This window comes from Eucyclogobius newberryi, unplaced genomic scaffold (assembly GCF_026437365.1).
Source record: "Eucyclogobius newberryi isolate DKJ021-1_F unplaced genomic scaffold, fEucNew1.0.hap1 SCAF_12, whole genome shotgun sequence".
NCBI lineage: Eukaryota > Metazoa > Chordata > Actinopteri > Gobiiformes > Gobiidae > Eucyclogobius > Eucyclogobius newberryi.
Genome location: NW_027315746.1, coordinates 28,587,086 through 28,613,301, shown reverse-complemented (window position 1 = coordinate 28,613,301; position 26,216 = coordinate 28,587,086). Strand labels below are relative to the sequence as shown.

Below are 26,216 nucleotides of genomic sequence, written 5' to 3'. Positions count from 1 at the left end.
TCTGGCCTTCGCCCATCTCTTGTGACCGACCCGTGTCCAACTGTTGTGCACATGGAATCCTTCTCCACTTCGGCCTTAAATGTTCTCCTTCCAACCCTGCTCCCCCGTCACTGTGGTCACCATGGTAGGCACAGAAAGTACCATCGAAAGTTGATAGGGCACACATTCAATTGGGACGTCGTCAAAGCAAGTGGGGAGCCCCAAGAGGCCACTCTGCAGGGGTCCGGGCATTTGAACCGGCAAATAATGAGTTGAGGATCAAGCAATAAACCCACTGTGCCACTGGCTAAATAATAAACCACCAGGTAAATCTATGAATGGTGTTCAGTATAGAACATGTCAGAAATAGCACCATTAAAGGGGCACTACGTAACTGTTCTGGTGGAGGGTCTTCTACCTGCTTGTTTCCAAGATGTTAATGGTATACTAAGCATGGTCCACAGTACATCTATTTCCATGGAGACAGGTCAGATCTGTGGAAAGGAGACCCAGTTCAGAGTCAGAACTTTAAGCTATTTTTCAGCACTAAAATCACTGTAATGAAATAAATGCAAAATAGATTTGTTAAATGCAGTATAGCTCGGGATTGTCATCACATGTTAAATCAGTGGAGATTTTAAGATGCTAAATGCTAAACTTAGTGTGATTGTGTTGTTCCATTTGTTTACTTTTTCACATTGTTTTTGCTAATGTAATGTTGTGTGTTTAATGTCTATGGACGTTTGGGAGGGTTGTTAACCTTTGATGTGCGTTCGATCCTTAGCTTTATAGTAGAACATCTCCATGGACACAAGCAGCTGGCAGACACGACACTAGAAAAGTTACGCAATGCACCTTTAATTTAAAACAAAATAATTGTCAGTGCATTCTTTGAACCAATCTGGACCCATACGTCTGGTTCAGTCTGGAAAACGCAGTGAAGTCATCAATCACATCCCTGGTTGGACCCAACACAAAATGGTCTGCTTCTCTACAGTGTTTGGAGCCGTCCACCATCTGTTCACCGGCACAATCATTATCAGACGTGCCTGGTTATAAACGGCCATATTTGGGAAGTACTCTGAAATACTTGTACACTTTTATGATACTGCATAAACTCTGGGTGTGATTTATTTGGGCTATGGCTTTAAAACAGGGTGGATCTGATTTGGATAAGGCCTCACAGATTGTGTACACATGCCGGGCTCCCACATGTCACCACTTTAGAGTAGGAACATAACCAGCTCAAAGAGTGGAAAAACAAACCGGTTAATTATTGTTAACTTCAGTTTTTTAATACATTGAGGTAGAATTCATTTGGGTTTTTTTTTCTTGTACATATCTCCTTAATATTGCTAAAAGGTTTTGATTGGGTTTTTCCAACGTGCTTATTATGTAGATATGTTCATTTCTGATTCACTCAAGTTGTACCATTTCCTAATTTGAGCATCAAAACCAACCAAACTTTAATATTTTGAATCAATTGGCCGGTGATTTCTATGCTTTTAAGTATTAGGCCAAAATCCCAATATTGACGCTAAATTCGCAATCAATCTCAATTTACATACAAACAATAAATAAAATGCTATTTATTACTATTATGTTCTAGAGTTTGACTATGTCATAATTTCAAATGGAGGGCTATGTAATTCTATGGGAGATTCACCGTTTTAAAAATAAATATCAAAAAAATGTTTATTTGTTTGAAAATTACCATATTAATCATTCTGGATTGAATAATGGCACCACTTTTTGAGGCTATTTGCTGAAAGAAAACATTTTGTTTCAAGTCAACAAATCTGTAATCTGACAGACAGCAAATTCTACCAGAGAGTTCTGACCGGTTTCCCGCTAAATTTTAAACTTAGTCCTGTTGTGACTCGAGCATTCATGTAGTGCTGCTGGAAACGGTCGTCTTGCATCCTGTTCTTTAACCTGAACTGTATCCACCTTACATAGAGCAGTGTAGACTAGGAATGGTGGCATATCCCTCGTTACCTATGCTTGTTTTCATTATTTGTGTGCAATTGAGAAAAAACTCCACACACAACACAAGGTAAAAGAATACATTTGAATTTATTGTGATCAAAATCTGTGATCATATTGTGTTGTATAGTGTTGAAAAGCAGACGGACGGCCTCACTACGTTCTGTTGCTTTGGGGTTTGAACAGGAGCACTAAGCTGAGCAGATCCTCCTCCTTCAGGCGCAGCTCCTCCATCAGAGTGTTGAGATACTGCACAGTGGAAGGCTGCTCCAACGTCGCACGGATTAACGGGGAGACCTCAGACAACCTGCAACATGTACAACGGTGTTAAGGCGGTTTGGAGCTCAGCCTGAGCAAACAGAAGTCACAAAGTCAAGATGCAGTGAGCCCCTCGGCCCACACGGCCCTCTCCCCTCTGGACCTGGCCCTGGCCCTGTGTCCAGTGTCTGGTTCACCTGGGCTAGAGTTGCACAAGGGCCATGCATTATTGAGAGTCCACACAAAAGGAGGCCAGCGCTGCTCCAGCTGCCACCCGCCGACAGATAAGACGCCATGCTAATTATTAATGAGGAGGAGCTACAGAGCTAATGAATCAGAGGGAGAGGTTCAGACCGTCTAAAGTCAAATCTGACGCCAAATGGATTCTAAGGTAAATCTATATAACTATCTATATCTTTATCTATATACACAGTACACACTAAAGAAACATTTTCTATATCTGCCATTAGGTTCTTCAGTTTATGCTCGCTGCCATCACATGTTTACAAAGGCTTAAACGGTCAGTTCCAAATGAGTTTAGGTGCACATACACATCTACAGCGAAATGGTCAAGTAGGACTGCCATAATTAAACAATAATTGTCATATTATCTATTTGAACATTGTAAAGTATTATAAATACACATTCAAATACTTGCTTCCATTGCTCTGGTAAGATTCTGCATTTTACTCTTTACACTACTTGTACATGTGTGTGTTGAATCCAACCTCATCTAATTGAATGAACATGAACATTTATATTTATAAAATATTTATACATTTATAGATACTGTGAATGGGTCCACATCCTCTAGATTCTGTCAAGGTCCTGCTTCATTTGACAACAGATCAAGTAAGAATATATATAATAACCATACTTTCCAAAATAGTTTTTAAAAATGTGGTTATTATATATATTATATATTCTATATATAAAATATTGATTTTAATAGATTTTTTAAATAAAAAATAAAAACTCTACTATAAAAACTTGACTCTGTTTGCAGAGAAACATTCACTTCTAGACCAGACGACCACAGACGCTACAGGCCCCACAGACACTATAGACGCTACAGGCCCCACAGACACTATAGACGCTACAGGCCCCACAGACACTATAGACGCTACAGGCCCCACAGACACTATAGACGCTACAGGCCCCACAGACACTATAGACGCTACAGGCCCCACAGACACTATAGACGCTACAGGCCCCACAGACACTATAGACGCTACAGGCCCCACAGACACTATAGACGCTACAGGCCCCACAGACACTATAGACGCTACAGGCCCCACAGACACTATAGACGCTACAGGCCCCACAGACACTATAGACGCTACAGGCCCCACAGACACTATAGACGCTACAGGCCCCACAGACACTATAGACGCTACAGGCCCCACAGACACTATAGACGCTACAGGCCCCACAGACACTATAGATGCTACAGGCCCCACAGATACTACAGTCCCCCAAGACACTACAGGCCCCACAGATACTACAGTCCCCCCAAGACACTACAGTCCCCACAGACACTACAGGCCCCACAGACACTACAGGCCCCACAGACACTACAGGCCCCACACCCACAGAAGCTACAGGCCCCACAGACACAAAAATAGACACCAGAGCTACTTGTCCTCAAACAGAAGTACGTCATTCCAGAGCATGGTGCAGCTGTGGAAGAAAGATCTCTGTCCAAAGATGATCAGAACCCAGGTAAATCATAAGTTGGACTTTGCTTAGCTCGGGTGTGGATTTCCCACTGGACTGTGTGAAGTGTTGTGTGTGTGTGTGTGCACAGAGAGGCCTTTATAACAGGAACACGGATCTAGTCCTGCAGCAATCAGGACCCAGATAAGAGCCACGCTGACCTGAGCTCCAGTCCATATGGCAGCGCTCAGACAAAAGCGCCTCACTCCACTGTCGCGCTGAGAAAAAGGAAACCTACTTTATTTTTGGAGAAACAAAGCCAGTTCAGACTGAAAGCCAACTGTGATTGAGCCAGCGTGGTTTGTAACACGAGACCCACTGATGCTCATTTAAATTCTATTGAAGACATTGTGATTTGGGCTCAAACTAAACTTGATGCAGACGAAAGAGGTTAATATTTTATACTCAGGAAACAGAAGGGCATGATTTTGGCATATGTCAAATGTATAGTGCAAGTTACTTTTTGGTGAGGTCAAACCTGGAGACATGTTCAAAATAAGACCTGCCCAGGGATTGCAGATAGAAAGTAACAGCTTAATCTGGTACAAATCATCTTTTCTTTTGTAAAATGAATGAATTGGGAACGTGGTTCTTGTCAAATAATGATTAAACAAAATAAAAAAATCTAAATACTATTATTAATCACATACTTCTGCATCCTATCAATTTATTGAACCATGATAAACAAACACAGCACAAGGCAAAACTATTACTAGATATTAAGTGATTTTTAAGAGCCAAACCGGACATCTGTCTTGCTGTTGTGGCCGATAACTGATATTTGCTGATATCAACGTTCATATTTTGAAATCCATTGAAACAGGGGCGTGTCCAGACTTTTTCACTGGGGTGGCCAACGGGTGGCACCAGAGCCAGCCCAAGGGCCCAAGCCGGCCCAATATTTCATATATTTACGAATAACCAAGTTTGATGAATAGAAATTATGAATATGTTTAATTTATTTACTCTTTTTGTTCTTAATGCTGCATTAAAGATAAACAAAAAAATGTCATTTACCCTTATTATGTATTAGGGCGCTTATTGTCATGATACAGTCCAAAGTACATAGGGCCCGATACAATACTGAAATTTCAATATAATGCAATCCATGATATATTGTGATTCAATAAAAAGTATTTCAATATTATTAGGAAGTGCAATACTGAATTTAAATAGAATACATAGAAACTAACTTAAATCAAACTCTGGCATTTGTAAAAGTGCAAATGCACAGATCTCGATCTCGATCTCCAGACAGACAGACAGACAGATATCTATATTATATATATATATATATATATATATATATATATATATATATATATATATATATATATATATATATATATATATATATATATATATATATATATATATATATATATATATATATATATATATATATATATATATATATCTCTATATCTATATCTATATCTATATCTATATCTATATCTATATCTATATATATATATATATATATAGATAGATATCTATATATCTATATATATATATATATATAGATATATAGATATATAGATATATAGATATCTATATATATATAGATATCTATATATCTATATATCTATATCTATATCTATATATCTATATATCTATATATATATATATATATACAGATATATCTGTGCAAATGCAGATATATATTTGTCTATATATAGATATAGATGTCTATAGATGTCTATAGATATCTAGATCTAGAGAGATCTAGATCTATAGATCTATATCTATATCTATATAATATATATATATGATTTTATCCCAATTTGTATTGTGTGTTTTAAGGTATTTGTTAAATTCATTGATTGTTTTATTGGGTGTTTTATTTGAATTTTATCAGGATGTCATGTGTTCTTTCTTTGTTTTATTTTGTATTTGACAGGGGACCATCTCTCATTTGGATTTTCCCTGTATAAGGAGGAATAAAAAGTTTGTCCAGTTGCCACACGATTCCATCAGTGCCCCACGCTGTCTTCACATTCTAATCTTATTATCGGTGGCTTCAAAGTGACTCAAAGTGACGCACCGTGCCTAATTAAACTTTTATTTGGACACGTCTACCACCACTGTCATCAAAATGCATTGACATATACCTTTACCCAAACACTTGCTTTATAAGCAGCATGGAGCAAGCAGTCGTTCTCAGGGGTATTTTAAATGGCATTTAAGGGGAAACTGGTTTGGAGTATACAAACTCCTTATGTTAATTATAGGCTTACTTATATTTGTTCTTGCAGATTAGACTTGCAAAAAGCTGAGTAAAACTGAAAAACAGACTACAATACACTGAAATGATTGCTAATAATACAATTGCAAAATTTAAAATAATTTGGAACAACTGGGAGTGGCAGGTTGGGCAACAAAAATCTGAGAACACGTTCCTGCACTTAAGTGATCTTTGTGATACATGGTTTCACAAAGATACAAAAATTGTGTAATATATTGCAAAATCATATATTGTCCCAGCCTTACTATGGTAAGTATATTGGGCCACTTTGAAGGGTGGCCCGGTCAGATTTAAAATTTCTGTTTAAGTTTTTATGCCATAGCACAGGGGTGGCCAACCAGTCAAGAGATGAAGAGCCACATTTTTTACTGTGTTACCGCAAAGAGCCAAATCATACACAAGGGCACACATGAACATCACCCCATCCCTTCCTCTTACACACACACACCTCTGCTCAGCCAAATTATTATTATTATTAACAATATTGTGTCACACACAACCATGATAATGACAGAAATTGACTCCTACGACCACAAGCCAGTCATTTTCAACAACGAACATTGTGTCTCACACACACAAACTCTCAGTTCAACAAAGTCCAAAACCAAAAATAATTTACATACCATGTTGAAGTTCAATATTGCTGGTTTTCTTTTAGATGAGGGCCGTCTTCCCGTATTTTGGACGGGGTATTTTGAAACGTGGACAGGCATTTGAGTGCAAGGACGGAGTCATTTTTATTAATAAATCTCAGAAAAAGGGAATATTATCATTAAATCGGGCCGGGAAGCGTTTGTTTAAAGTCCGCCTCGGCCATGGCCTTGGCCCGCGCCATGACAGTTTACAAGTGAAAATTTGCATGCTGCTCGCTGATTGGCCGACAAAGTTTGTGTGCTTGGCTCTGATTGGCTGCCGAGCCGTGGTCCGGAGAATGCCGAAGCTCCATTTCCGTGCGGTTGAGCAGCGCACATACTCACCAAGTATTCTTCCTGTTCTAGTGGATATCATCGTGCGTGTTGGCCCAGTGGTTAGCGACACGGCTTTGCGTGCAGAGGTTCGAGATAGAAACCCAACATGAACTTTTAATCTTACATTTTTTTCCTCGTCTCCCAACTCATTTATTTCAATATCAAATTAGTTCAGGGGTTTTGGCAGAATTCCTCTCTAGTCCTCTTTTACTATGTAGTTAGGAGACGAGGTGAAAAAAATGCAAGATTAAGAGTTTATGTCGGGTATCGATCTTACGGACCTCCGCACACAAAGCCGTGTCGCTAACCACTAACACGCAGGCCGATTTCAGCACAGTGCCCGTGAGCAACAGCAACCTGCGGGCGCCTCCGCAAACGCAGAGCGCCGTCTGGTACAACACAAACACAAATGTTGATATGAACGTAAAAGAGCCGCATGAAACCAGGCAAAGAGCCGCATGCGGCTCGCGAGCCGCGGGTTCGCTACCCCTGCCATAGCAGATTTAAATTGTTTCTCTTTTTGACTTATTCATGGTTCATTGTTTTATGTTGCACCGAATCACCAAGACAAGTTCCTATGTTTGTGAATTATGTTCATTGACAATGTCAATAAACCCTTTCTGAAGTCATAAGTAATACAGGTCCCGCTCTAGTGTCATTGCCCTTCTATTTCCATGAGGATAAACATTTTAATAAATCACAAAAAAAAGAAAATAGCCAGTTTTACCATTATATGAAAACCTTCCCCATTATCTCCAATATACCAATATTAATAGATTACTCACCCATTAGCACAGATTATTCACCCATCCCTAACTAATACTAACATTTTTTTTTTTTTTTTGCAGCAGAAGCAGTAGAAGTGCAATTCAAACATCCTTAGCCCATGCCCAATGCTCAGTGAAACAACCAGTATAGTGTGCCCAATGCTCAGTGAAACAACCAGTATAGTGTCAGAATACAGGCTAACTGGAAATTCTATGGTGTGCGGTGACACAAATCCCTAGATCTAGCTATTTTAAGATTTATCTTTTTGTTGTTTATACCTAAACATGCTCTACAAATGCAAGGGAGTCTAATATTAGATCTGTTAATATTTAAAGTGTCACCATTAGGTCCACCATGAACAGAACGGACTCTTGTACATTATGTGCGACTTACAGATGGAGCAGCACCACGCCAATGAGGGTCCACTCTGGGGTCTTGTGGATGATGTTTTTGTTGGTGAACCTAACAACAAAACAACACAACAAAATGCTTAAGTCACTCGTAGCCGAAACAGTAGCTCAGAAACCACAACAATGGATCCTCGTTGCACAGGACGCTCGTAGGCCTGTTACATTATCTGTCCTGCGGCCTGTTGTTTATAGCACCTCAAAGACAATCCCAGGAAACACCGTGCCTCTCGAGTCCATCAGTGATTTAAGAACAGCCCCAAGGAAAATAGTCTCTACCAGTAAATAAGGGCACAAGCTAAAAAGGTACATAAAGTAGAAATGTGTGATACTGACAAAAAAGGATCTCAATATTTCTTTAGAGCGTCCTGATAAGGATAGTCAGACAGAAATGTGTTAAAACGTGTCTTTTGGGGTTTAATTATCAGTCAAAAGTGCAGAAATATCTCCTTATACTCTTATTTGAAAGTTTGCCACATAACTTTTCATTTTCATTTTAATAGTCATCTCTTTTTGTAGCATTTTTCACTCACAGTTTGCACATCTTCAAAATGATCTTCGGTATAATTTAAATTATACTGAGGATTGTTACCAAAATATATTGCCCAGCTCAAATTAAAAGTAGAAATATTTTTTATCAGAAATGATAATAATTGGGGGAAAAAAGGCTGTGTAGAACCTTGGCCTCTAGATGGCAGCATTCCACAGCAGTCATTTATCAGCTATAAGTGGAAATTACTGGATGCTAGTTTATTAAAAAAGGAGTCGTTGGGTACATTTACATGGCCAATAAAAATCAGATAACCCAGTAATTAGATTAGATTTTGGTGTGTGTGTTAATATGCACAAAAGAAATCTGATCATCAAAAACACATAAACGTTTTATTTGGAAGAGAAAATACAATGAATCTGAAGATAAATATTCAAACTAAATTCTCTCTTTCATTTTTGTCTTTGTCACATTAGTTTAAATAGTATTCCTGCACAGGTGTGTGTTCAGAAATAAATCAGATTACTCTCATTAGATGGAACTGTTTACATGACATTTCAATAATCTGATAACTCGAGAAATCCAATATTGATCAGATGAAGTGCAGTAGGGTCTCACCTGAACGTGCGGACCAGGTTGTTGAGGTCAGTGGAGATGTCGCTCATAGTGAGACCAAGAGGACAAACCACGTTCTTAAGGCTGAGGGAACAAATAACTGCAATTACTAAACATATTTAACAGAAAGAATACTTTTCATTCATATTTATAATGTTGTATGCACTCTGTGGCGTAACACAAATTAAATAATTTTACCAGCCGCTGAGTTTGTCCACAGTGATCTTTTTTTGGATCACGTGCTGCGCTTTAGAGTCCACCAGAGGAAGGATGGGCTCTTTATCCGACTCCTCAGTGGACACCTTTTACACACAGACAATTACAAGTTAGGAATACACAGACTGAGGATGGGGATTGCATAACAGGAATATAGAAGTAATTGTGTAATCAGAATTTGTCTTTTATCCCCGTTTACTTTTTGTTAAAGGAGATGCAGTGGGTACGGAAAGTATTCAGACCCCTTTAAATGTTTCCCTCTTTGTTTCATTGCAGCTAGGTAAGATCTTTTTCAAGTTCTTAGTATTGAACTATAAACATCAGTAGATCTAAAATGTATTAGAAATAGAATCAGGCTAATTAACTTCCTGTTCAAAACTGCAGATCTGAAAAGCCTCTTCACAGTGGCATTTGACTGTAACGAGCAGCAGATTGTCATTTACATGTTTTTATTGTTGAAAAGTGGCTATGTGAAATTTTAGAACTATAGATCTATACATGTCACTCTGAGTCTCATTTTTCAAATAATCACAGCCAAGTACAGGGATGTGGGCGGGGTTAGGGGGTAGGGGAAAACAGAAATTTTCTAAGCACTCGAGCTTCAGTTGTAGGACAATACAGGATAAACTCAAACATGCATGAATCAGACAAATTACGTTACCTAATGATGAGGAAACACTGTTGTAACAAGGTTAAAAGATAATTTATGCTAAAATAGCATAATATTTATTTCCCCTTTAATGTTTTGATATATATGATGTACATATGTAGATATGTACAAAACCAAAAGTCTCATCCATTTATTTATTTTTCTAATTCTACATTAGAGTAGTTTAGATTATTTTACTCAAAGTCGGTCCAAAATAAAAAAGGGCATATAATCCTGCTGTGGTCTTGGTTTAGTCCTGTTCTATCTAGATGTAGTACAGGTTTAGTCCCAGTTTTGATGCGCTGATTGTCTAAGTGTGAACGCACCAAAGACTGTATATTACACTCTTAAAGTCTGAACTTTTGAGTCTGTCAGAAAGATTGCCGATGATTTAAAGCTTTTTTCCATATTTCTTACCCCAAAATCCAGTGTAATTTAACCATTACCTGTGTTCCCTCCTCGTCTTCTTCAACTTCCAAGGTTCCTTTATAAAACTCCTTCACTCTCCGTTCCATCAGTTCCGCCTCCCTCTTCAGCGCCTCGTAGTCTGGAGGTGCGGCGGTCGCTTTGGCCTCCTCCTCCTCTTCTTCGAGATCATCCTCATCCAGCTCCTCTTCCTCCTGCCCTCCCTCCATTGCCCGTCCGATTGTCTCTCCCATTGACAACTCGGATCCGTACAAAAACAGCAACGTCTCGTCCGTGCCCCATTCCCCGAGAGTTTTCTTCAAACTTTCCAAAAGCCTTTGTCGAATAGAATCGGGCTTTGCTTCGTGTCGTTTTAGTAAGTTTTGTAATGCGTACGCTCCTTTTTTACTCATTCCAACTTGAGTTATATTATCAACGTCTGTATTGTCTGTCTTGTCTGTCTTTGGGGGCTGAACATCTTCTTTCTTGCCTTCGTTATTACTATTTTCTAGCTTGGAATGGCGTATTGATTCAGAAATATTCCCCGACAAGCTACACAAATTGAACTGCGCTGTAGCTTCATCTAGTGCCGCCTCATTGCTGTTTATTTCCTGTTTACAATTTGTTATTTTATCCTTGCGTGCCACGGTATTCGGGGCATTGTCTTCATTGCGTTTTGGCAGTTCACCCCAGTGCACTTTCGGACCCGTTTCCTTGGAGACAACACTTGAGACAAACTCCTGTTCATTGTCACTTTGGTCACAATCTTCATGTTTAAAACCAGATTTGTGAGGGTCTTCTTCTGTTTGGGTGGACGAAGGGTTCTCGATGTCCTGTTCTTGGAGACGTCTTTCCGTGAGCTTGATTTCTTCACCAGAACTTCCACTGGAGGCAAAATGGTTAAATTGTAAGATCTAACAAAAAATGCACATGTAAAAGAAGATGGAAAGAATAGTCCTTACCCATCTTCTTTCTTCAATAAAGTTATTTTTGGAGGGCTGTGGAAAAATTATATTTAATAGTTTCTCATTACATTCACCAATTGAATGTTTCTTGGCATTTCAAAGTACATATTAAATATATGAACCTACTCCAGTGCATTTTATGCAAACACCTTTTAAATTTAAGTGCACTACTAGCAGAGCCTTTGAAACTTTTTAAACAATTCATTCTGAACCCCAGAATTGAGGCAACTAGACCTGTACTGAGTCTGTCTATCTGCAAATGAATGTGCGTCAGCAACATAGAGGAAATGTAGTGTCCTTAGGCAAGAGACTTCATCCACATTGCCTAAATACAATGTAACAACAGTAATCCCCTGAGGTAGCTACGATCAAGCTACCATCCGGTGGGTCATTGGATCAAAAAGTGTCACACTGAAAAGTGCTCTGACAGTCACAACTGTCCTCTCTGCTGCATGGGCAGTGTGTGGGTCAGTATGTGTCCACAGCGGTGGGCTTTGTGCGGGTCATGTCCACAGAGTGGGTCAGCCTGTGCGCTCTGTGTCCAGATGCTGCAAAAGCGCAAACGTTCATGTTTTATGAGAAAGGCGTGTTTTACTTCATTCATTCTGCTATTAACTTCTTGTGTCAATATAGATCTTATTTGCCATTGAGCTCAACAGCCCTCTGTAAAATAATACATCCGGAAGGAGGATTACAAGGGATGGCAGCGTCCAGGGCACCCTCTGAAATAAGGGGAATACGATCGTGATTATGATTAACATTTCCCTATGTTTGAAGTCTGTTGCACTTTCCATCTCCATTGTTCTGATTGGTCACAGCTGGTGCTAACCCCGCCCCTGCTTTGTGAACCTTCATGGCTTCATTCAGAAAGTTATGGGTTGACACTGCTCTGTAGTACGGTTTATCTCAGACTGTCTGGGTCAGCCCATCCAGGTAAGAGAAACTTAATTCAAACGTCAACCATCTTCGTAGTACAAGCCCCTGAGCTTGGCAGGCAACACTTTTGAGTGAGTGTGTGTAAATCTTTTGGACTCACCTCTCATGTTGTCGCAGCCAAAGAGGCGTCTTTGATATTTGCACCTCAAACTGCTTGGACGCTTTATAGCAGAAATTACTGCAATACAACTGTGAAAAAAGATTGTATTTTCATACATGAAACAAAATAAATATTTATTTACAAAAGCAACCCTTACTTTGCGTTCTGTGATGTCATACACCTTATTTGTCTTGGTGGAGATCTTGAACTTTTGAGTGGGGATTTTTCCAAGTTGATTCGGACAAATAGGATAGCCACACAGTTTGGCAATTGACCGCTCCTCTATTGTGTCTTTATAATTTTCAATAGTAATGAAGCGTGCCTGAAAAATAAATAAAACAAAGTGAATTGATAAAATAGATAACCAAAAATGCTGGAGAATTCTATCAAATTGTTGTGATAAACATACACAATCTATAAGGAAGTCCTCCGCCACACTGTCCTCCAGGAGGCGCTCTACAATCTGCAGTGCCCTTTTATCAAGTTCAAACTTTGCATGCAGGGCTTCCTTTACCACCTCCCTCCTGGGACAAGCAGACACAAAACATTTCATTCACAAATATACAAACAGTATTACATGTTGGCACGTCATAATTATATTACTGAGTCATTACCTTCTTGCTTCCTCCTCGGCGCTCAATGCTTTGGACTTTTTTGCACCTGTGAAAAGAAATGCATTACAATACACCCATTATGCAATTACTACACAGTTACTCGATTTTGGTAAGCAGTAACAAGTAATCAGGGCACTCAAAATATGGATGTATGTGTTGTTTACACAATCAGCAATAAGCCATATCCCAGATAAATGTGTTATTATTTACTATAACTTAACATTTTTGGGCCTTGCTTTAGATTTTTAAATCTCAACACTAATATTGGCAAATATCCATTATCGGCCACAACAGCCAGACAGATTTTTATAATATTACTCAATTTTTTTGTTTTGGCTTATTTTCATGGACATTGTACCCTGTGGTAGGGGTACACACTAGTTAGAGCTGGGATCGAACCACCAACCTTTGGATTTCTCTACTACCTGAACCACTACTATAATGCATATTGTGTTATATAAAGACTTTTCAGGAGACAAAATTAATGAAATAGTGATTGTTTGCGTCCATCCATCCATCCATTTTCTACCGCTTGTTCCCTTTTGGGGTCGCGGGTGACTGGAGCCTATCCCAGTGACTTCGGGCCTTAGGCGGGGTACACCCTGGACAGTGGCCAACTTGTCGCAGGGTTAACACAGAGACATAGACATTACAGACAGTTCACTCTCACATTCATTCACTAGGGCCAATTTAGAGTCACCAATTTTGCCTAACACATGCATGTCTTTGGACGGTGGGAGGAAGCCGGAGAACCCGGAGAGAACCCACGGTAACACGGGGGAAACATGCAGACTCCACCCAGAGAGATCATGTGATGTTGGTCTGGTCCGGGAATCGAACCCATGATCTCCTTCTTGGGAGATCATGGGTTCGATTCCCGGACCAGACCAACAACTTAAATTTCTAATAGTCAAAGCTCATTCAGCTTGTTATTTTTAATGGAGAGGTCCACGGCCAATTCTCTTGTCAGTAAAAGCATGTGGTTAATTTATTAATTGTGAACAAAAATGTGTTGTGTCTTTTGCCACATTCACCAGCCATAATTGTATCCACTACATAGTCATAAAACAACCTAAAACTAATGTTTGTACACATTTAGCTGGTATACAACCCACAAACGTGTTAATTTAAATGTTAATGTTCTTTTATATCCAGCAGCTGCATCGTCATAGCATTAGCTGTCTGCGTAGACCCTCGGACGGTAGGTAGATTCCATAGCAAAAGAAAATGTAATTCTGTCGACTGGACAAAGGTTTTGAGTGAAGACGTTTCACCACTCATCTTAGTAGCGTCTTCAGTTCCTCTGACAGACAACTGGTAACTACGCTGACCTTGTTGTTTACAGTCAGGAGTAACTGTTGTTACTTAAGTTTTTTTAACGCCCCAAGATAAAACAGTCCCCCAAGTCATATTCAACATAATAATTCATGCCCCTAATGGGTCAACTAACTCTATTAGCATATTCTGATTAGCCTTATTATTTTGGTTTAGGCCTGAGGATGGAGTAGTAAATGGGTGATAAATTGTACCTTTGACCCCCCCATGCCTGTTTTTTTATTCAGAGATGGATTGTCGTTCCTGACAAATGTAGCCTCTTTGACTCCTGTCTCAAACCAAATATCTTCTTCTTTGCCAGGATCTGAACTTCACTGTCGTCAAGGGAGTAGATAGTTGTTTTGAGATGAAGATGCCATTTCCACTTAGGGTCGTTCAATAAACTTAACTAGTAACGACAGATACTCCTGATTGTAGGGTGTGTTAGTTTTATTGTAATTAGCTCCTCCTTTCAGACAGATATACGTCTGGCAGTGAGTCACCAGCTATCTGTAAGAACTGAAAAAGCTGGTTGGATAAGCAGTGAAACGTCTTCACTCTTTAAACGTTTGTCCAGTTGACAGAAATCTATTCTATTTTGCTACACATTTAGCTGACATATAATCCATAAACTCTGCTGAACAATATTGGAATTATCAATACTTTTGTGATATTTGAATCGTTTTTTATATTACTATATTAAAACAATAAATGTTCATGTCAAAATAAAAAACTAAACAAAGACATAACCAAGACAATCCAAGCCACTTCAGACTGAATACGTAAAATTAGAAGTAATATCCTTTAACGATAGTATAATATAATATTTATATATAATAGCCTTTTCAAGAATATTCCTTTTGAATATGTACAGATCTGTCAGATGTTATTATGATTTAGTTTGTTGCACATTGTTGTTGATTACTGTTTGCAATGGTTGTACAACCGTAACATGACGAAACGACCATGTGCAATTTTGAAACAAGATGTAACTTACACGTTAGATGATTAGACAAATACACAAATACAAGAAAAACTTTGTAAAGCCCATCGCACCCTTTTTAGAGGTTTTCAGGATGCCCGTGGCGCTGCTCTTCTCTGTTTCCGCCATGCTGTTTCTGTTTGGGAAGCGCTTCAACTTTGACCCGTGACGTTTTAACTACGGCAAACCAAAATGGACAATATTTTATACACCAGTAGAAACAGCGTGCTTATTTTCTCCGAAGGAAACTGTACAAGTATTTAGACTATTACACACATCTGATTTACGTTTCATTTTACATTTATTAATCCCCCAAAAACAATTGATGTATTCAGGAAAAAAGTTTTGGTTTGTGTTAAATGGAAAAGGCATATTTAGCTTAACTGCTAAGCTAATTTTAAACGCGAAGCTTTCGTTCGTTGTTTACGTTGCGTTTTTGTGTCAATGCATTAAATTTGCGAGTCTAATGTACACTTTATGACGCTATATATAAGTGTAGATCTGTTAGCAATAGGAGGGATTTGATTGTGTCAACAGTAGAAAAGATGGCTTTGGAGCAGCTCAGTGAAGTGGTCCTAAGATGTGTAAGTTATGACGTTTACCCTTACTTGTTCCATGGCTAGATCATTGATGTTGTTAATGTAGTGTTTAAAAACAATTACTAAAATGTATGATTTGGTATGCTATAAATATTATTTTAAGACAATGGATGTGATAAAAAATAAAATAACAAACCTGTCGTGCGCATGAAAACCACAACATTGACAAGAAGAGCTATCACATTAGCATGACAGTACAAAATAAATAAATACATTCGGATTAATTTGATAGCTAATAAATTATTCTTATAATCTAGTGTTTTGTCCTCACTAAACTTATTGAGCAAAAATAGGAGTTACACTGAATTGTTTTGACTTGGTTTATTATCACTTCTTTACACTGTAACTTTTCTTGTGGGTGGTCTGCCACCCGTTTGTCTCCAAGGAGATGTTATTGCTTTCCCTAGAATGTTCCACAGTACAACATTAAACATCTGTCTTATGCTTTTCTGTCTTACTGGGAGTGGGGTTGTTTCTCCACCTTTCACTTGTCCTGGTGGGGTCACCTGCTTGTCTCCATGGAGTTTAGCTGTGACACTGTGGAACATTTCAGGCAAAGAAATCAAATCTCCATTAGCACTGCAAGATATATTGAACCAAAATCACCGTATGATGTGTTGTAATTGGCCAATTGCAGAGACTGCAATTATTTAAATCTATTTAGAATGAGATAAGATCACTTTTATTTGTCCCAATGGGGAAATTTCAGTGTTGCAACGCAGATTAGGCACAGAAGTATAATTAAAACAAATAGACTTTCTAATTTAGAACATCTTTTTATATTATGTATAAAACTTACTAACCCAGTAGTTTAGACCTATGTAAAGATGTTCTAAAATGCACGAGATTCTTGAATTAGTTTAGCAGTTCATATTCCTCTCAAATGTTAATATTCCCGGACATGTTTAAAATATGCACTTTGAACAGAATCCAACGATTATAACATAATTTGAAAGTCTAATTGCAATTTAAATTTTTGTCAGAAATAGCTATTAGATATTTTGCCAAAAGTGTACTTTTAAAACAAAATTGTCAGTAGTTAGTTTTGTATTACCGTACATTTCTTATATCAGAGCTACTGTAACTAAATAAGCATTCAAATGTAGCTGCATCAACAAATAAGATATTATAAAAATGACTTTGCTACATTTAAAACTTTGTCTATTTTCTCAATTCCAGCAAACCGTCCCTGAAAACGCCTACACCACAGAGGACTACGATGTGTTCACTGTCGCAGGACGAACCTGTATCGAGGAGGGCAACAGCCTGCAGCTGCTCAGCATTGTGCTTGATGAAAAGAATCAGGTATGACTTCATATATTTAAATAAAGCTACTGTAATAGAATTTGTTCAACCATTTATTTTTGTTCTCTTTCAGGAAATGGTGCGTTGTATGGGCTGGAACCTGCTGCCGCCTCTGATTCAAGTTTTATTGAAGAAGGAAGACAAACATTTAGCTCACTGTCTGGCTATTTTCAACCACCTAATAGAGGTTTATCAAGCAAATGACAAAGTATGCATATGTTATCATGATTTTAGACTTACTTTTGTCATGTCTTTTCAGGTGTGCCAGCCTAAAGAGCTGTTGATCGGTTTGTTGGAACAGTTGGAACATGATGACCCGGACACCATCGCAAAGAGCCTCCTTCTGCTGCTTAACCCTCTGCAGAAATGTGATGCTTAACTTAAATAACCACTTTTATATGATAATGATATGGTTATTTCAGTCTTTTCTGATTAACGCTGCATTCTCACTTGTAAACATCAAATTTGGAATTAAACCCGACACTAAACCGGGACTAGAACAGGACCAAATCAAGTTAGGACTTTGTGTTATGATTATTGTGAGAAGAAACATCATAAACAACATAAAACAATATAATCATTTATTCAGTAAATTCAGCAATTGTGAAAAGCTTAATTTTCTCTCATTGTGCTGTCAAAATTTGTGTTCCCATTCCTGAAGTACATGATCAGCTTTCTGAAATATGACGTTCTAAAGGGAATATAAAAGTTAATCTGACTAAAACAGTCACATAAAAAGCTCTTTACATGTACGATTACGTTTTTGGAGAGTTGTTTTGCTTCTAAAATAATAATTATTTTTTAGTGTTTATGATTATATTGTGACTTGAACAAGTACTAATATAAATTATTGATTAACCAAATAATCCCGACAACAGGACTAAACCAGTATCAAACCTGGAAAACCAATCAGCCTTTTTTTAGATTGTTAATATTGAACTATAACACACAAGTAGATCATTTAAAACGTTGTTAATTCTAAAGGGTAATATTGATGTAAAATGGCTTAGTAAGTTAAACCGTTGCATTGACTTTCTGCTTAAAACTAAAGTGACATTTCATTGTGAGAAGCAGCGAAGGGACATTGACATGTTTTTATTTTTTAAAAGATCCTACCTGACATTAAAAAAACCTACATATATCACTCAAGATTCCCAAAGTACATGCGTGTGGGTGGAGATAGGGGGTAGGTGAAAACAGGAATTTTCTGAAACACTGTTATACCAAGGAAAAACTCACTCAAGTTGATTTTGCTTAACATTTCCCCTTTAAAAAAATGTTCAACTTAACTGTTTGCACTCTTCTATTTCATTTTGTATCTCGTCTCCTAAACACACATTTCTTCCACCCCACAGTGTTGCTGTGCCTGGGCGTGCGTAAGGCCTCCTCTCTGGGCATGGCTCTGTCCACGGTGTTGGAGCAGCTGTGTAAACTGCCCGTGCCGGCCACCAAAGAGCAGGAAGAGGACGACGTGTTCTCCCTGTGCCGCTGCTGCTCCGAGCTCTCCTCATTCATCCGGCCCTTTGTGGAGGAGGCCCGGCAGAACCGCAGCCGAGGGGAAAGCGGCGCGGGCGGACAGATGATGGGAGACATGGAGAGGGCGCTGCCGGAGAGCGAGGACGAGCTGAGGACTGAACTGCTCAAATTGTAAGTGTTCAAAAAAATGTCAGTGTTCGTATTGGACCTCTAGTTGAATTTACAAAGAGCAAAGCAAGGCAAAAATAGGACTAAGAAAAGAAGTTGCGGCTATAATCTTTCTCTTTTTTAAACGCATTTTTAAATAGTTGTTAACCAGTGTCAGATGTAGGAAATTCTCTTTGATATGAGCACCAATCTAAGTATCCATGGGTTTCAGAGTGATGAAAATCTAGCACCGTTGCCAAAATTACAAGTGAAAACCAAATATTATATCTTTTGATTAGGTAAAAGTCTATTAACAGGAAACTTAAACACTGTATTGCTAATATCACCTTAGCAATCATTTCACAGTACGGTGGGCCGCTCTAATTCATTGTCAGTAGTCGGGTCCCGTAATATCAATCAGTCAAACTTTATTTGTATAGCACTTTTCATATGTTTCAAACTATTCGCAGCAGACAAACCCTCATTGTTCTTTGGTTAGCATCTGGATGCAAGTAAAGGAATACATTTTTAAAAGATATGTAAAACTCTAAAGGATTATAGTAGGAATTAAATTTAGAATGTTAAAATAGACATAAAATAAGGTTGAAATGCATCAAGCAGTTTTTCAATTAAAAGATAAGCTAAAAACATACTTACTTTTAACTATATGAACACTTGCAGCTGAGCAATGTACTGTATCTGCTTTACACATGCAGAGCAACCACGTTTGGGAGTAATAGTTCTGTGACTGTTTTTCTGCATCAGCTGTACTGTTAATTGATGGTCTAATGTGATAGTAGCACAGTCCGTCAAGAACCTGCCTGTTGCCAGTTCAAACCCCACTAAGGGGCAAACTGGCATCTTTGGGGAAGATTTTTAACGCACATTGGCGAATCCAGTCCGAGTGTCCCAGCCTTTACCTACTTTACCGTTTCCATTGTTTACCTGTATGCGCCTGGTTGTGACAGAAAGCATCGAAACTACGCCAAAACGCTGTGCAACTGGTTGACTATATGGGAATGTGGCTTGTGTGTGAACATTGATGTCTCTGTGTGCAGTTGTATGCAGGTTCTGAGCCGGGTGCTGTTGGCGGTCCAGCTCAGGGATCAGGACACTTTACCAGAGTCTCCCCTCAGGGACTTTGCCTGCAGCATTCTGGTAAAAAAAAAAAAGCACCATCAATCCTTGTCATTATTTGGTCTTAACTTGAACCCATTTTGTTTAGTCTTGATCTATTACAGATTTAGTTTCAGGTTTAGTCCCAATTTTCATGAATGTGCAAGTATGAATGTTGTTTGTAGCAATAAATAAAATAGCTAGTTATTTTATCATTTTAAATTGGTAAATAAGATCACATACATAAGTCTATATAGCCTTCAATTCATGAGCTTGTTCTTATAAGACCTAGTCACATGTAACGTGTATGTATTAACCCCTTTTAGATCTACTTTTAGAGGAGAGTGGATGTTTGTCTGAAACGCATCAAAGACAATTTTCAGTTTTTTTAAACAGAAAATAAGCTTTTTTAATCCTTGACTCTTTTCTCCTATGACTTTCTGAAAAACTCAAACATGAGTTAATTTGTTCATGAACTTATTTCTTCATAATTGTTCATAAGTTTTGTTTTATTCTAAGGAAAAGGCTCAGTATACAATACTGATTATGATAAAACAATGATGATAAAATACAGTGTCATTTTCAACATAAAATAATAGTTGTTAATGTAATTTTACCAACATCAATTCGACTTTTTGCATCAATGAGTATCTGGTAGATTATCAAGAGTATCAAAAATCTAATACCAATTGATTCTAAAACTTCTCATTAAAACAAGTATCACATAAACAGGACTTAGAATGATCTTGAGCTTAATCAGAGCTAGTGTAAGACCACGTGGTAAAATATTATACTATTATACTATTATATTGTTTATGCAGTTTATGCATTTATGAGAACTCGCTTTTGCCCAAAATGCCACACACTTTAAATCCTCCCGTATATTTCAGCTGAGCCTGCGTTCCATCGGCGAGTCGCTCCCAGCTCTGGTCCACCGGCCACTGCTCCGGCACAGACAAATCCCAGGCTTCTTGGAGGAGGAGGTGCGCTATCCCAAAGAGTCTCTGGCCTGTGCGTCTCACCTGCTGTTCGTCCACCATCTGCTGGCGGACATGTTTCCCACCGTGTACAGGTACAACACCACCCAGAACGCTCAGCAAATCAACGCGTTTATATATTATACATGTAGAAATTGAATACATGTTTTGTGTGGCAGCCCTGTGTACTGTGTGCGGGCCAATATGGAGCACATCTGCCTCCTTCTGTCCAGGTAATCAAACTGCAGCACATTATCACTGATGCAGAGGAGAGTAAGGGAAAAAGGGTGGTATTGTTTATGAGGAGCAGATCAAATAAACATTAGTATTGTCCATATGCAAAATAAACCCCTAAAAGGATTAAGGTACTTGTATGTGACCAAGTAAAATAGTAGATAAGTGCATGAAATAAGTACATAGTACAGTCAGGTAAAATTCAACAAAAAAATTTAAATGACAACCTGTATCTTGAGTAAACCTTAAAACTGGAACTAATTCACTCTGGCAGTAGAGTTCCCCCTTCAGCTCCCATTTGAGAATACATAGTCATGTCTCACGTTTCTTTCTTTCTTTCTTTCTTTCTTTCTTTCATCATAATAATATAACAGTATAATCTCATACAACAACATTTTACATTGCCAATATAAAAAGAGCCAGAGTTTCTCAGGAGAGTTGGCAAATGTTGCAAGGCTGAGACGACGCTGGACGCATTAAACTCCCTGAAAATACATATTTAACCATAATTGAAATACTGCAATTTATTATTACAATATTTCCTCATACAATAAGTATAGATTTGAATGACATCCTGTAATTTACTAGTCAAACTGTGTTTCAACAAAACTTTAACACACAAAATCAAGTCTAGGCTTAGTTAAAAGTGCACTGCGTGACTTTTCTGGTGTAGAGCTCACCACTTGCTTGTCTCCATGGAGATTTATTGTTTTGCCTGCCAGGAATGTTCCACAGTGTAAACTCTTAAGACCAACAGATCACAGTAAGAATGTGTGTTTTCACTGTATTTTTGAGTAATAATCACACCAGTAATAAAAGTATTGCTTGCTATTATGCATACTGTATGTTTAATGTCACACCCTGGAACATTCCAGGCAAACATTATAAATAAAAACATTTGATATGGTAATTTTGCATTATTGAAATACATGTAAACTTCTTTCATATTATTTTGTATCTCTTCATTTAGACCTGAGGAGTCCAGAATACAAAAAGGACTGGTGAGTGGGACATAATTAATTTGACAAAGCGTGACGTGTGAATATTGAAGTTCCTCTTTTGTGCTCGTACGTGTGCTGGTGGTGAATACGCTGTTGTTGATCTGTCGTCAGGAGCTGTATGAGAAGACCCTGGTGCGAGTGGAAGACTGTGGTCTCTCTGTGGACCTGCTGGAGCTCAGGAGCTTCCTTTCTGTGCCTCAGGTCAGCAGCACTTCACCATGTCCTGACATCCACATTTATCCCGTTAAGCATGGTGTTCTCTGCCCTCTCATCTCGTTTCAGAACTTGGTAAAAGTCATGACGATATGCCCACATCAACATTTGGTGAGTCCTACTTCACACTAAAAACCTATTCTTGTTGTAACATGATATACTATTGATAATGATTGAATCCATGTCACAGAGAGGTAAAGGTCTAAAGGCTTTTCAACTGAGCATCAACAAGTTTAACACTGAAGCCAAATACAAGTTCTTCCAGTATGTGTTATATTTTATGTTATAATAGAAATGTTTTGTAAATGTCTAAAAAATATGACTTGAAATCATAGGTTGATGCTGAAGACCAGTAATCACTCTGGGGTGGAAGGATACGTCATCAAGAACATCAAGAATCAGATCGACTCTGCTCTGAAGGTAGTTTAATATAAAGTGAGATTATAAACCTCGTAGTTCTGGTCATTACACGTACGGCACACTATAAATGGTTAAAGAGTTTTAATTCACATTAAAGTGGACATATCCTACGTCAAATGGACTTTATAAGCTTTTAGTCTTGTAATAACAGTGTTTCCTCAGCATTTGTTGGCCTACAGTCCAACAAATCCTAACCAAACAAAACAGGACCACCCAAACTAAGTGTGTGCTTGTCCAGGTGGGGGGCAGTAACCCGTGGTTCGGGGGGCTGCACCTGCTCCCTCTGCTGCGCTCTGTGCTCAAGCTGCCGGACGGGCCAGAGACGGACCTGCTCCAGCACATGGACAGGTCAGGACACTTTTAAGCTCTTAAAATAAAAAAAAACTGTACTACCATTTTTCATTAAGATGCACCTTTTCTCCCTTACCTTTTTGGTGATATTCTGTTTGGCGAGGAATATTCTTGTGGTGTTTTAACAGAATAAAGTACAGAGCCCCCCGATGACACGGGTTACATGTGTCCTGAAATTACTATTGTAGTGGAATTCTTACCCACAAATTAGTGAAATTGTCCACACAAGTTAAGAGACTGAAAAACAACATGGCGCTTAACTAGGTTAGAATTTATTCAGCACTATGCAAATCAAGTTTCAACAATGTTATGTACTTTACAAGAGTCACTGATAATTGTTATTTGAGTCCACAACGTAGATGTGTTTCTTATGAACGTCGTCACGGAGGCTCGGTAACTAAGAACATGAGCTTTTACTAACATCTCTGCAAAAGTTCCCTTGCACCTCCCATAATAAATATTACATTAAACAATATTGCCTCTTGTTTTTCATATTATTTTTCCCAGAATAATGGAGGCACTTAATTTGCTGCGATACCTGGTCATCAGGGACAAAGTCACAGAGAACCAGGTGAGAACTCTTGCTCTGTCCACCAGGGGAAGTTTGTCATGATAAACGTGCAACCATTTTCTTCTTGGACGTCATCAAATATTGGATGGGAGTTTGCTTGTTCTTCCTGTGTCTCTGAATGAGTTCCCCCATCATCTTAAAACATGCAGAATAGAGCTGCTGCACCCACGTGATAAAAGTGACTGAGGACGAGAGAGAAAGTGGTCATGAATGGCAACGAGCTTGAAGTTTTGCTTTTGGAATATATCTTTGTCATTAATAAAGCTATAAATACAAAGACATTTTAAACTAATTGGATTAAACATTAGCATCCCTCACTGGCCACAGGTGGGCTTTTAAAGAGGATAGATCAGCCCTCAGAGGCAACTGTTGTTGTGATTTTGGGCCTTACAAAAATAAATTGATTTGATTTGATTTGATCGTGTATATATAATATCTTCAAACATGTCCCTGGAGATGTTTGTGAGACATACACTTAAAACCCTGTAATATAACATCTACTGTTCATTGACAATTAAAATGTGATCTTGCAGATGAATCCGCATCAAACAATGTAAATGTGCCCGAGTTAGCTGATATGAGCTCATTAGCATCGGCAGTCACTTTGTCAGAGGTCAAAAGGGCATTTGCTGCCAGTCAACATTTATAAGCTCTCAGTTATGCAACAGTGTTTTGTGAAAAGCTTACATTTGGGATTGTTTCTCTGCGAACTCTTATCTTCCTCTCTCTCTCCTTCCTCAGACGGGGATCTGGGCAGAGCTGTATAAGATTGAGGACACGTTCTTGAAGCCCCTGAGGGTGGGCATCAACATGTCCCGGGCGCACTACGAGAGAGAGCTGCTCATCACTAAAGAGGACAAGAAGAGCAAGGCCAAAGGTACAAGCAGCAGTTTAGATCCAAAGCTACTATTAATATCTGCGATGATATTTGCGTCTCTGGTTTTCTTACGTTTGAGTTCACGCGTTGTTTCCCACAGAGCCGTCCGTCTCCGTGTCAGTGGGAGATGAGAAGCTGCCCAGTATGACAACGGACACACACATCCAGGTTAGCAAGTTCAATGAGATGGACATGCTATAAAAACGATTTTTACCTGTACTTTTGAAGTAGATTTTTAACCAAATGAAAGTGGAAATATGGTGACAGAAGGCTTCTAGATAAAGTCTATTATTGATGAAAATCTGAAATTGTTTATTCCTTTTTTTGTAAATTCCAGTTAACGATGATCAAAACACAATTCTTTCTAACAGTTGGCTCACAGCTCCAGTGATGGAAAGTAATTTTTAGGAATCTATATAAGTTTAAGTACATTTTTACAGTGGTTACTTTTACTTGACTACATCTGAGAGCAGGTGTTTGTACTTTCTACTCGGTTTTATTTTATTCATTAATAAAAGGTGTTCAAATATTAGCTTTGAACAAAAGTAAATAAATAAGTCTAGAAATAGAGAAATTGATTAACAAAATAAAAATCAGGTCAGTTCTTTATCAAAATCACATTTCACTCTTTATTGAATTTTAATCTGCACAAATACTTCATGTACTTTTAAACATGTACTTCACCGTAGTAACGATGCCGTGTCCCTGGCTGATTTCAGGCTCTGCACTCGGCCCTTCACACGTTTGACATGATCGAGAGCGTCCTGGTCCGGATTGAAGAACTCATCGAAGTAAAAGAGAGTTCTTAAGTAAACGACAAGAGCATTTAAGTTCAACCAACTGTAAACCAATATTTTCTTTAGTCCTCTTTCTTTGTAAACTCTTTTCTATTAATATCAATCTGTTTTGAAAAAAAATGAATAAAAATTCAGTTCCAGCTTTGGCTTTTTATTATAAAACTCACATTTACAGAAATACAAAACAGAGGCTATGTTTATTTAAATGTGGCTAAAGGTTTTTCCAATTTGGCAGTTCATGAAGTTTCAGAAGTATTATAAATTAAGTGTGATGGTTAGAGACCACATTAGCTGCTTCAATGGAGCTTTCAAACATCTGAAGGAGCAGAGAGCACTTTTATTCAGAAAATGGAAGATGAATCCATTACATGACTGTAGTGGCAGAAGGTCTCAGGTTTCAGGCACTGGACAACAACAAACTGCAGAGGAATTTCACCTCGGTGGTAATTCATCCATTTCAGAGTCTCGCCGTGTCGTTTCTCCTTTAGCCAGCTGCTGGGTCAGTCAGGTCCCCCACCC

The 26,216-nt window shown here is 38.4% G+C and overlaps 2 protein-coding genes across 2 annotated transcripts; one reads left to right on the top strand and one right to left on the bottom strand.

Moving 5' to 3' along the window:
- Positions 1–2,036: 2,036 nt before the first annotated feature.
- On the bottom strand, positions 2,037–15,773 carry rpap2 (RNA polymerase II associated protein 2). Its single transcript, XM_072441816.1, has 11 exons — positions 15,688–15,773; positions 13,318–13,363; positions 13,113–13,227; positions 12,861–13,025; positions 12,704–12,792; positions 11,665–11,700; positions 10,744–11,587; positions 9,631–9,734; positions 9,436–9,516; positions 8,314–8,382; positions 2,037–2,272 (listed from the first exon to the last, which is right to left on the bottom strand). The coding sequence occupies exons 1-11, from the start codon at positions 15,740–15,742 to the stop codon at positions 2,122–2,124; spliced, it is 1,755 nt and encodes a 584-aa protein (XP_072297917.1). The 5' UTR covers positions 15,743–15,773; the 3' UTR covers positions 2,037–2,121.
- Positions 15,774–15,949: 176 nt separating this feature from the next.
- On the top strand, positions 15,950–25,775 carry glmna (glomulin, FKBP associated protein a). The gene is made up of 18 exons (XM_072441815.1): positions 15,950–16,197; positions 17,392–17,517; positions 17,591–17,704; positions 17,777–17,885; positions 18,873–19,164; positions 20,199–20,298; positions 21,147–21,328; positions 21,413–21,466; positions 22,438–22,468; positions 22,580–22,669; positions 22,751–22,792; positions 22,872–22,945; positions 23,017–23,101; positions 23,340–23,449; positions 23,960–24,023; positions 24,765–24,900; positions 25,001–25,068; positions 25,620–25,775. Exons 1-18 carry the CDS (start codon positions 16,159–16,161, stop codon positions 25,707–25,709), a joined length of 1,806 nt encoding a protein of 601 aa, XP_072297916.1. The 5' UTR covers positions 15,950–16,158; the 3' UTR covers positions 25,710–25,775.
- Positions 25,776–26,216: the final 441 nt, after the last annotated feature.

What these genes read in the sequence shown, in the direction of transcription:
- rpap2 (XM_072441816.1), bottom strand. Translation starts at nt 15,742, where the DNA reads ATGGCGGAAACAGAGAAGAGCAGCGCCACGGGCATCCTGAAAACCTCT. An exon ending in CCTGAAAACCTCTAAAAAGG is followed by an intron (nt 13,364 to 15,687) that starts GTGCGATGGGCT and finishes TTCTTTTCACAG; the next exon opens with GTGCAAAAAAGTCCAAAGCA. An exon ending in TGGCTGCGACAACATGAGAG is followed by an intron (nt 11,701 to 12,703) that starts GTGAGTCCAAAA and finishes ATTTTTCCACAG; the next exon opens with CCCTCCAAAAATAACTTTAT.
- glmna (XM_072441815.1), top strand. Translation starts at nt 16,159, where the DNA reads ATGGCTTTGGAGCAGCTCAGTGAAGTGGTCCTAAGATGT. An exon ending in TGCTTGATGAAAAGAATCAG is followed by an intron (nt 17,518 to 17,590) that starts GTATGACTTCAT and finishes GTTCTCTTTCAG; the next exon opens with GAAATGGTGCGTTGTATGGG. An exon ending in TATGCCCACATCAACATTTG is followed by an intron (nt 22,793 to 22,871) that starts GTGAGTCCTACT and finishes TCCATGTCACAG; the next exon opens with AGAGGTAAAGGTCTAAAGGC.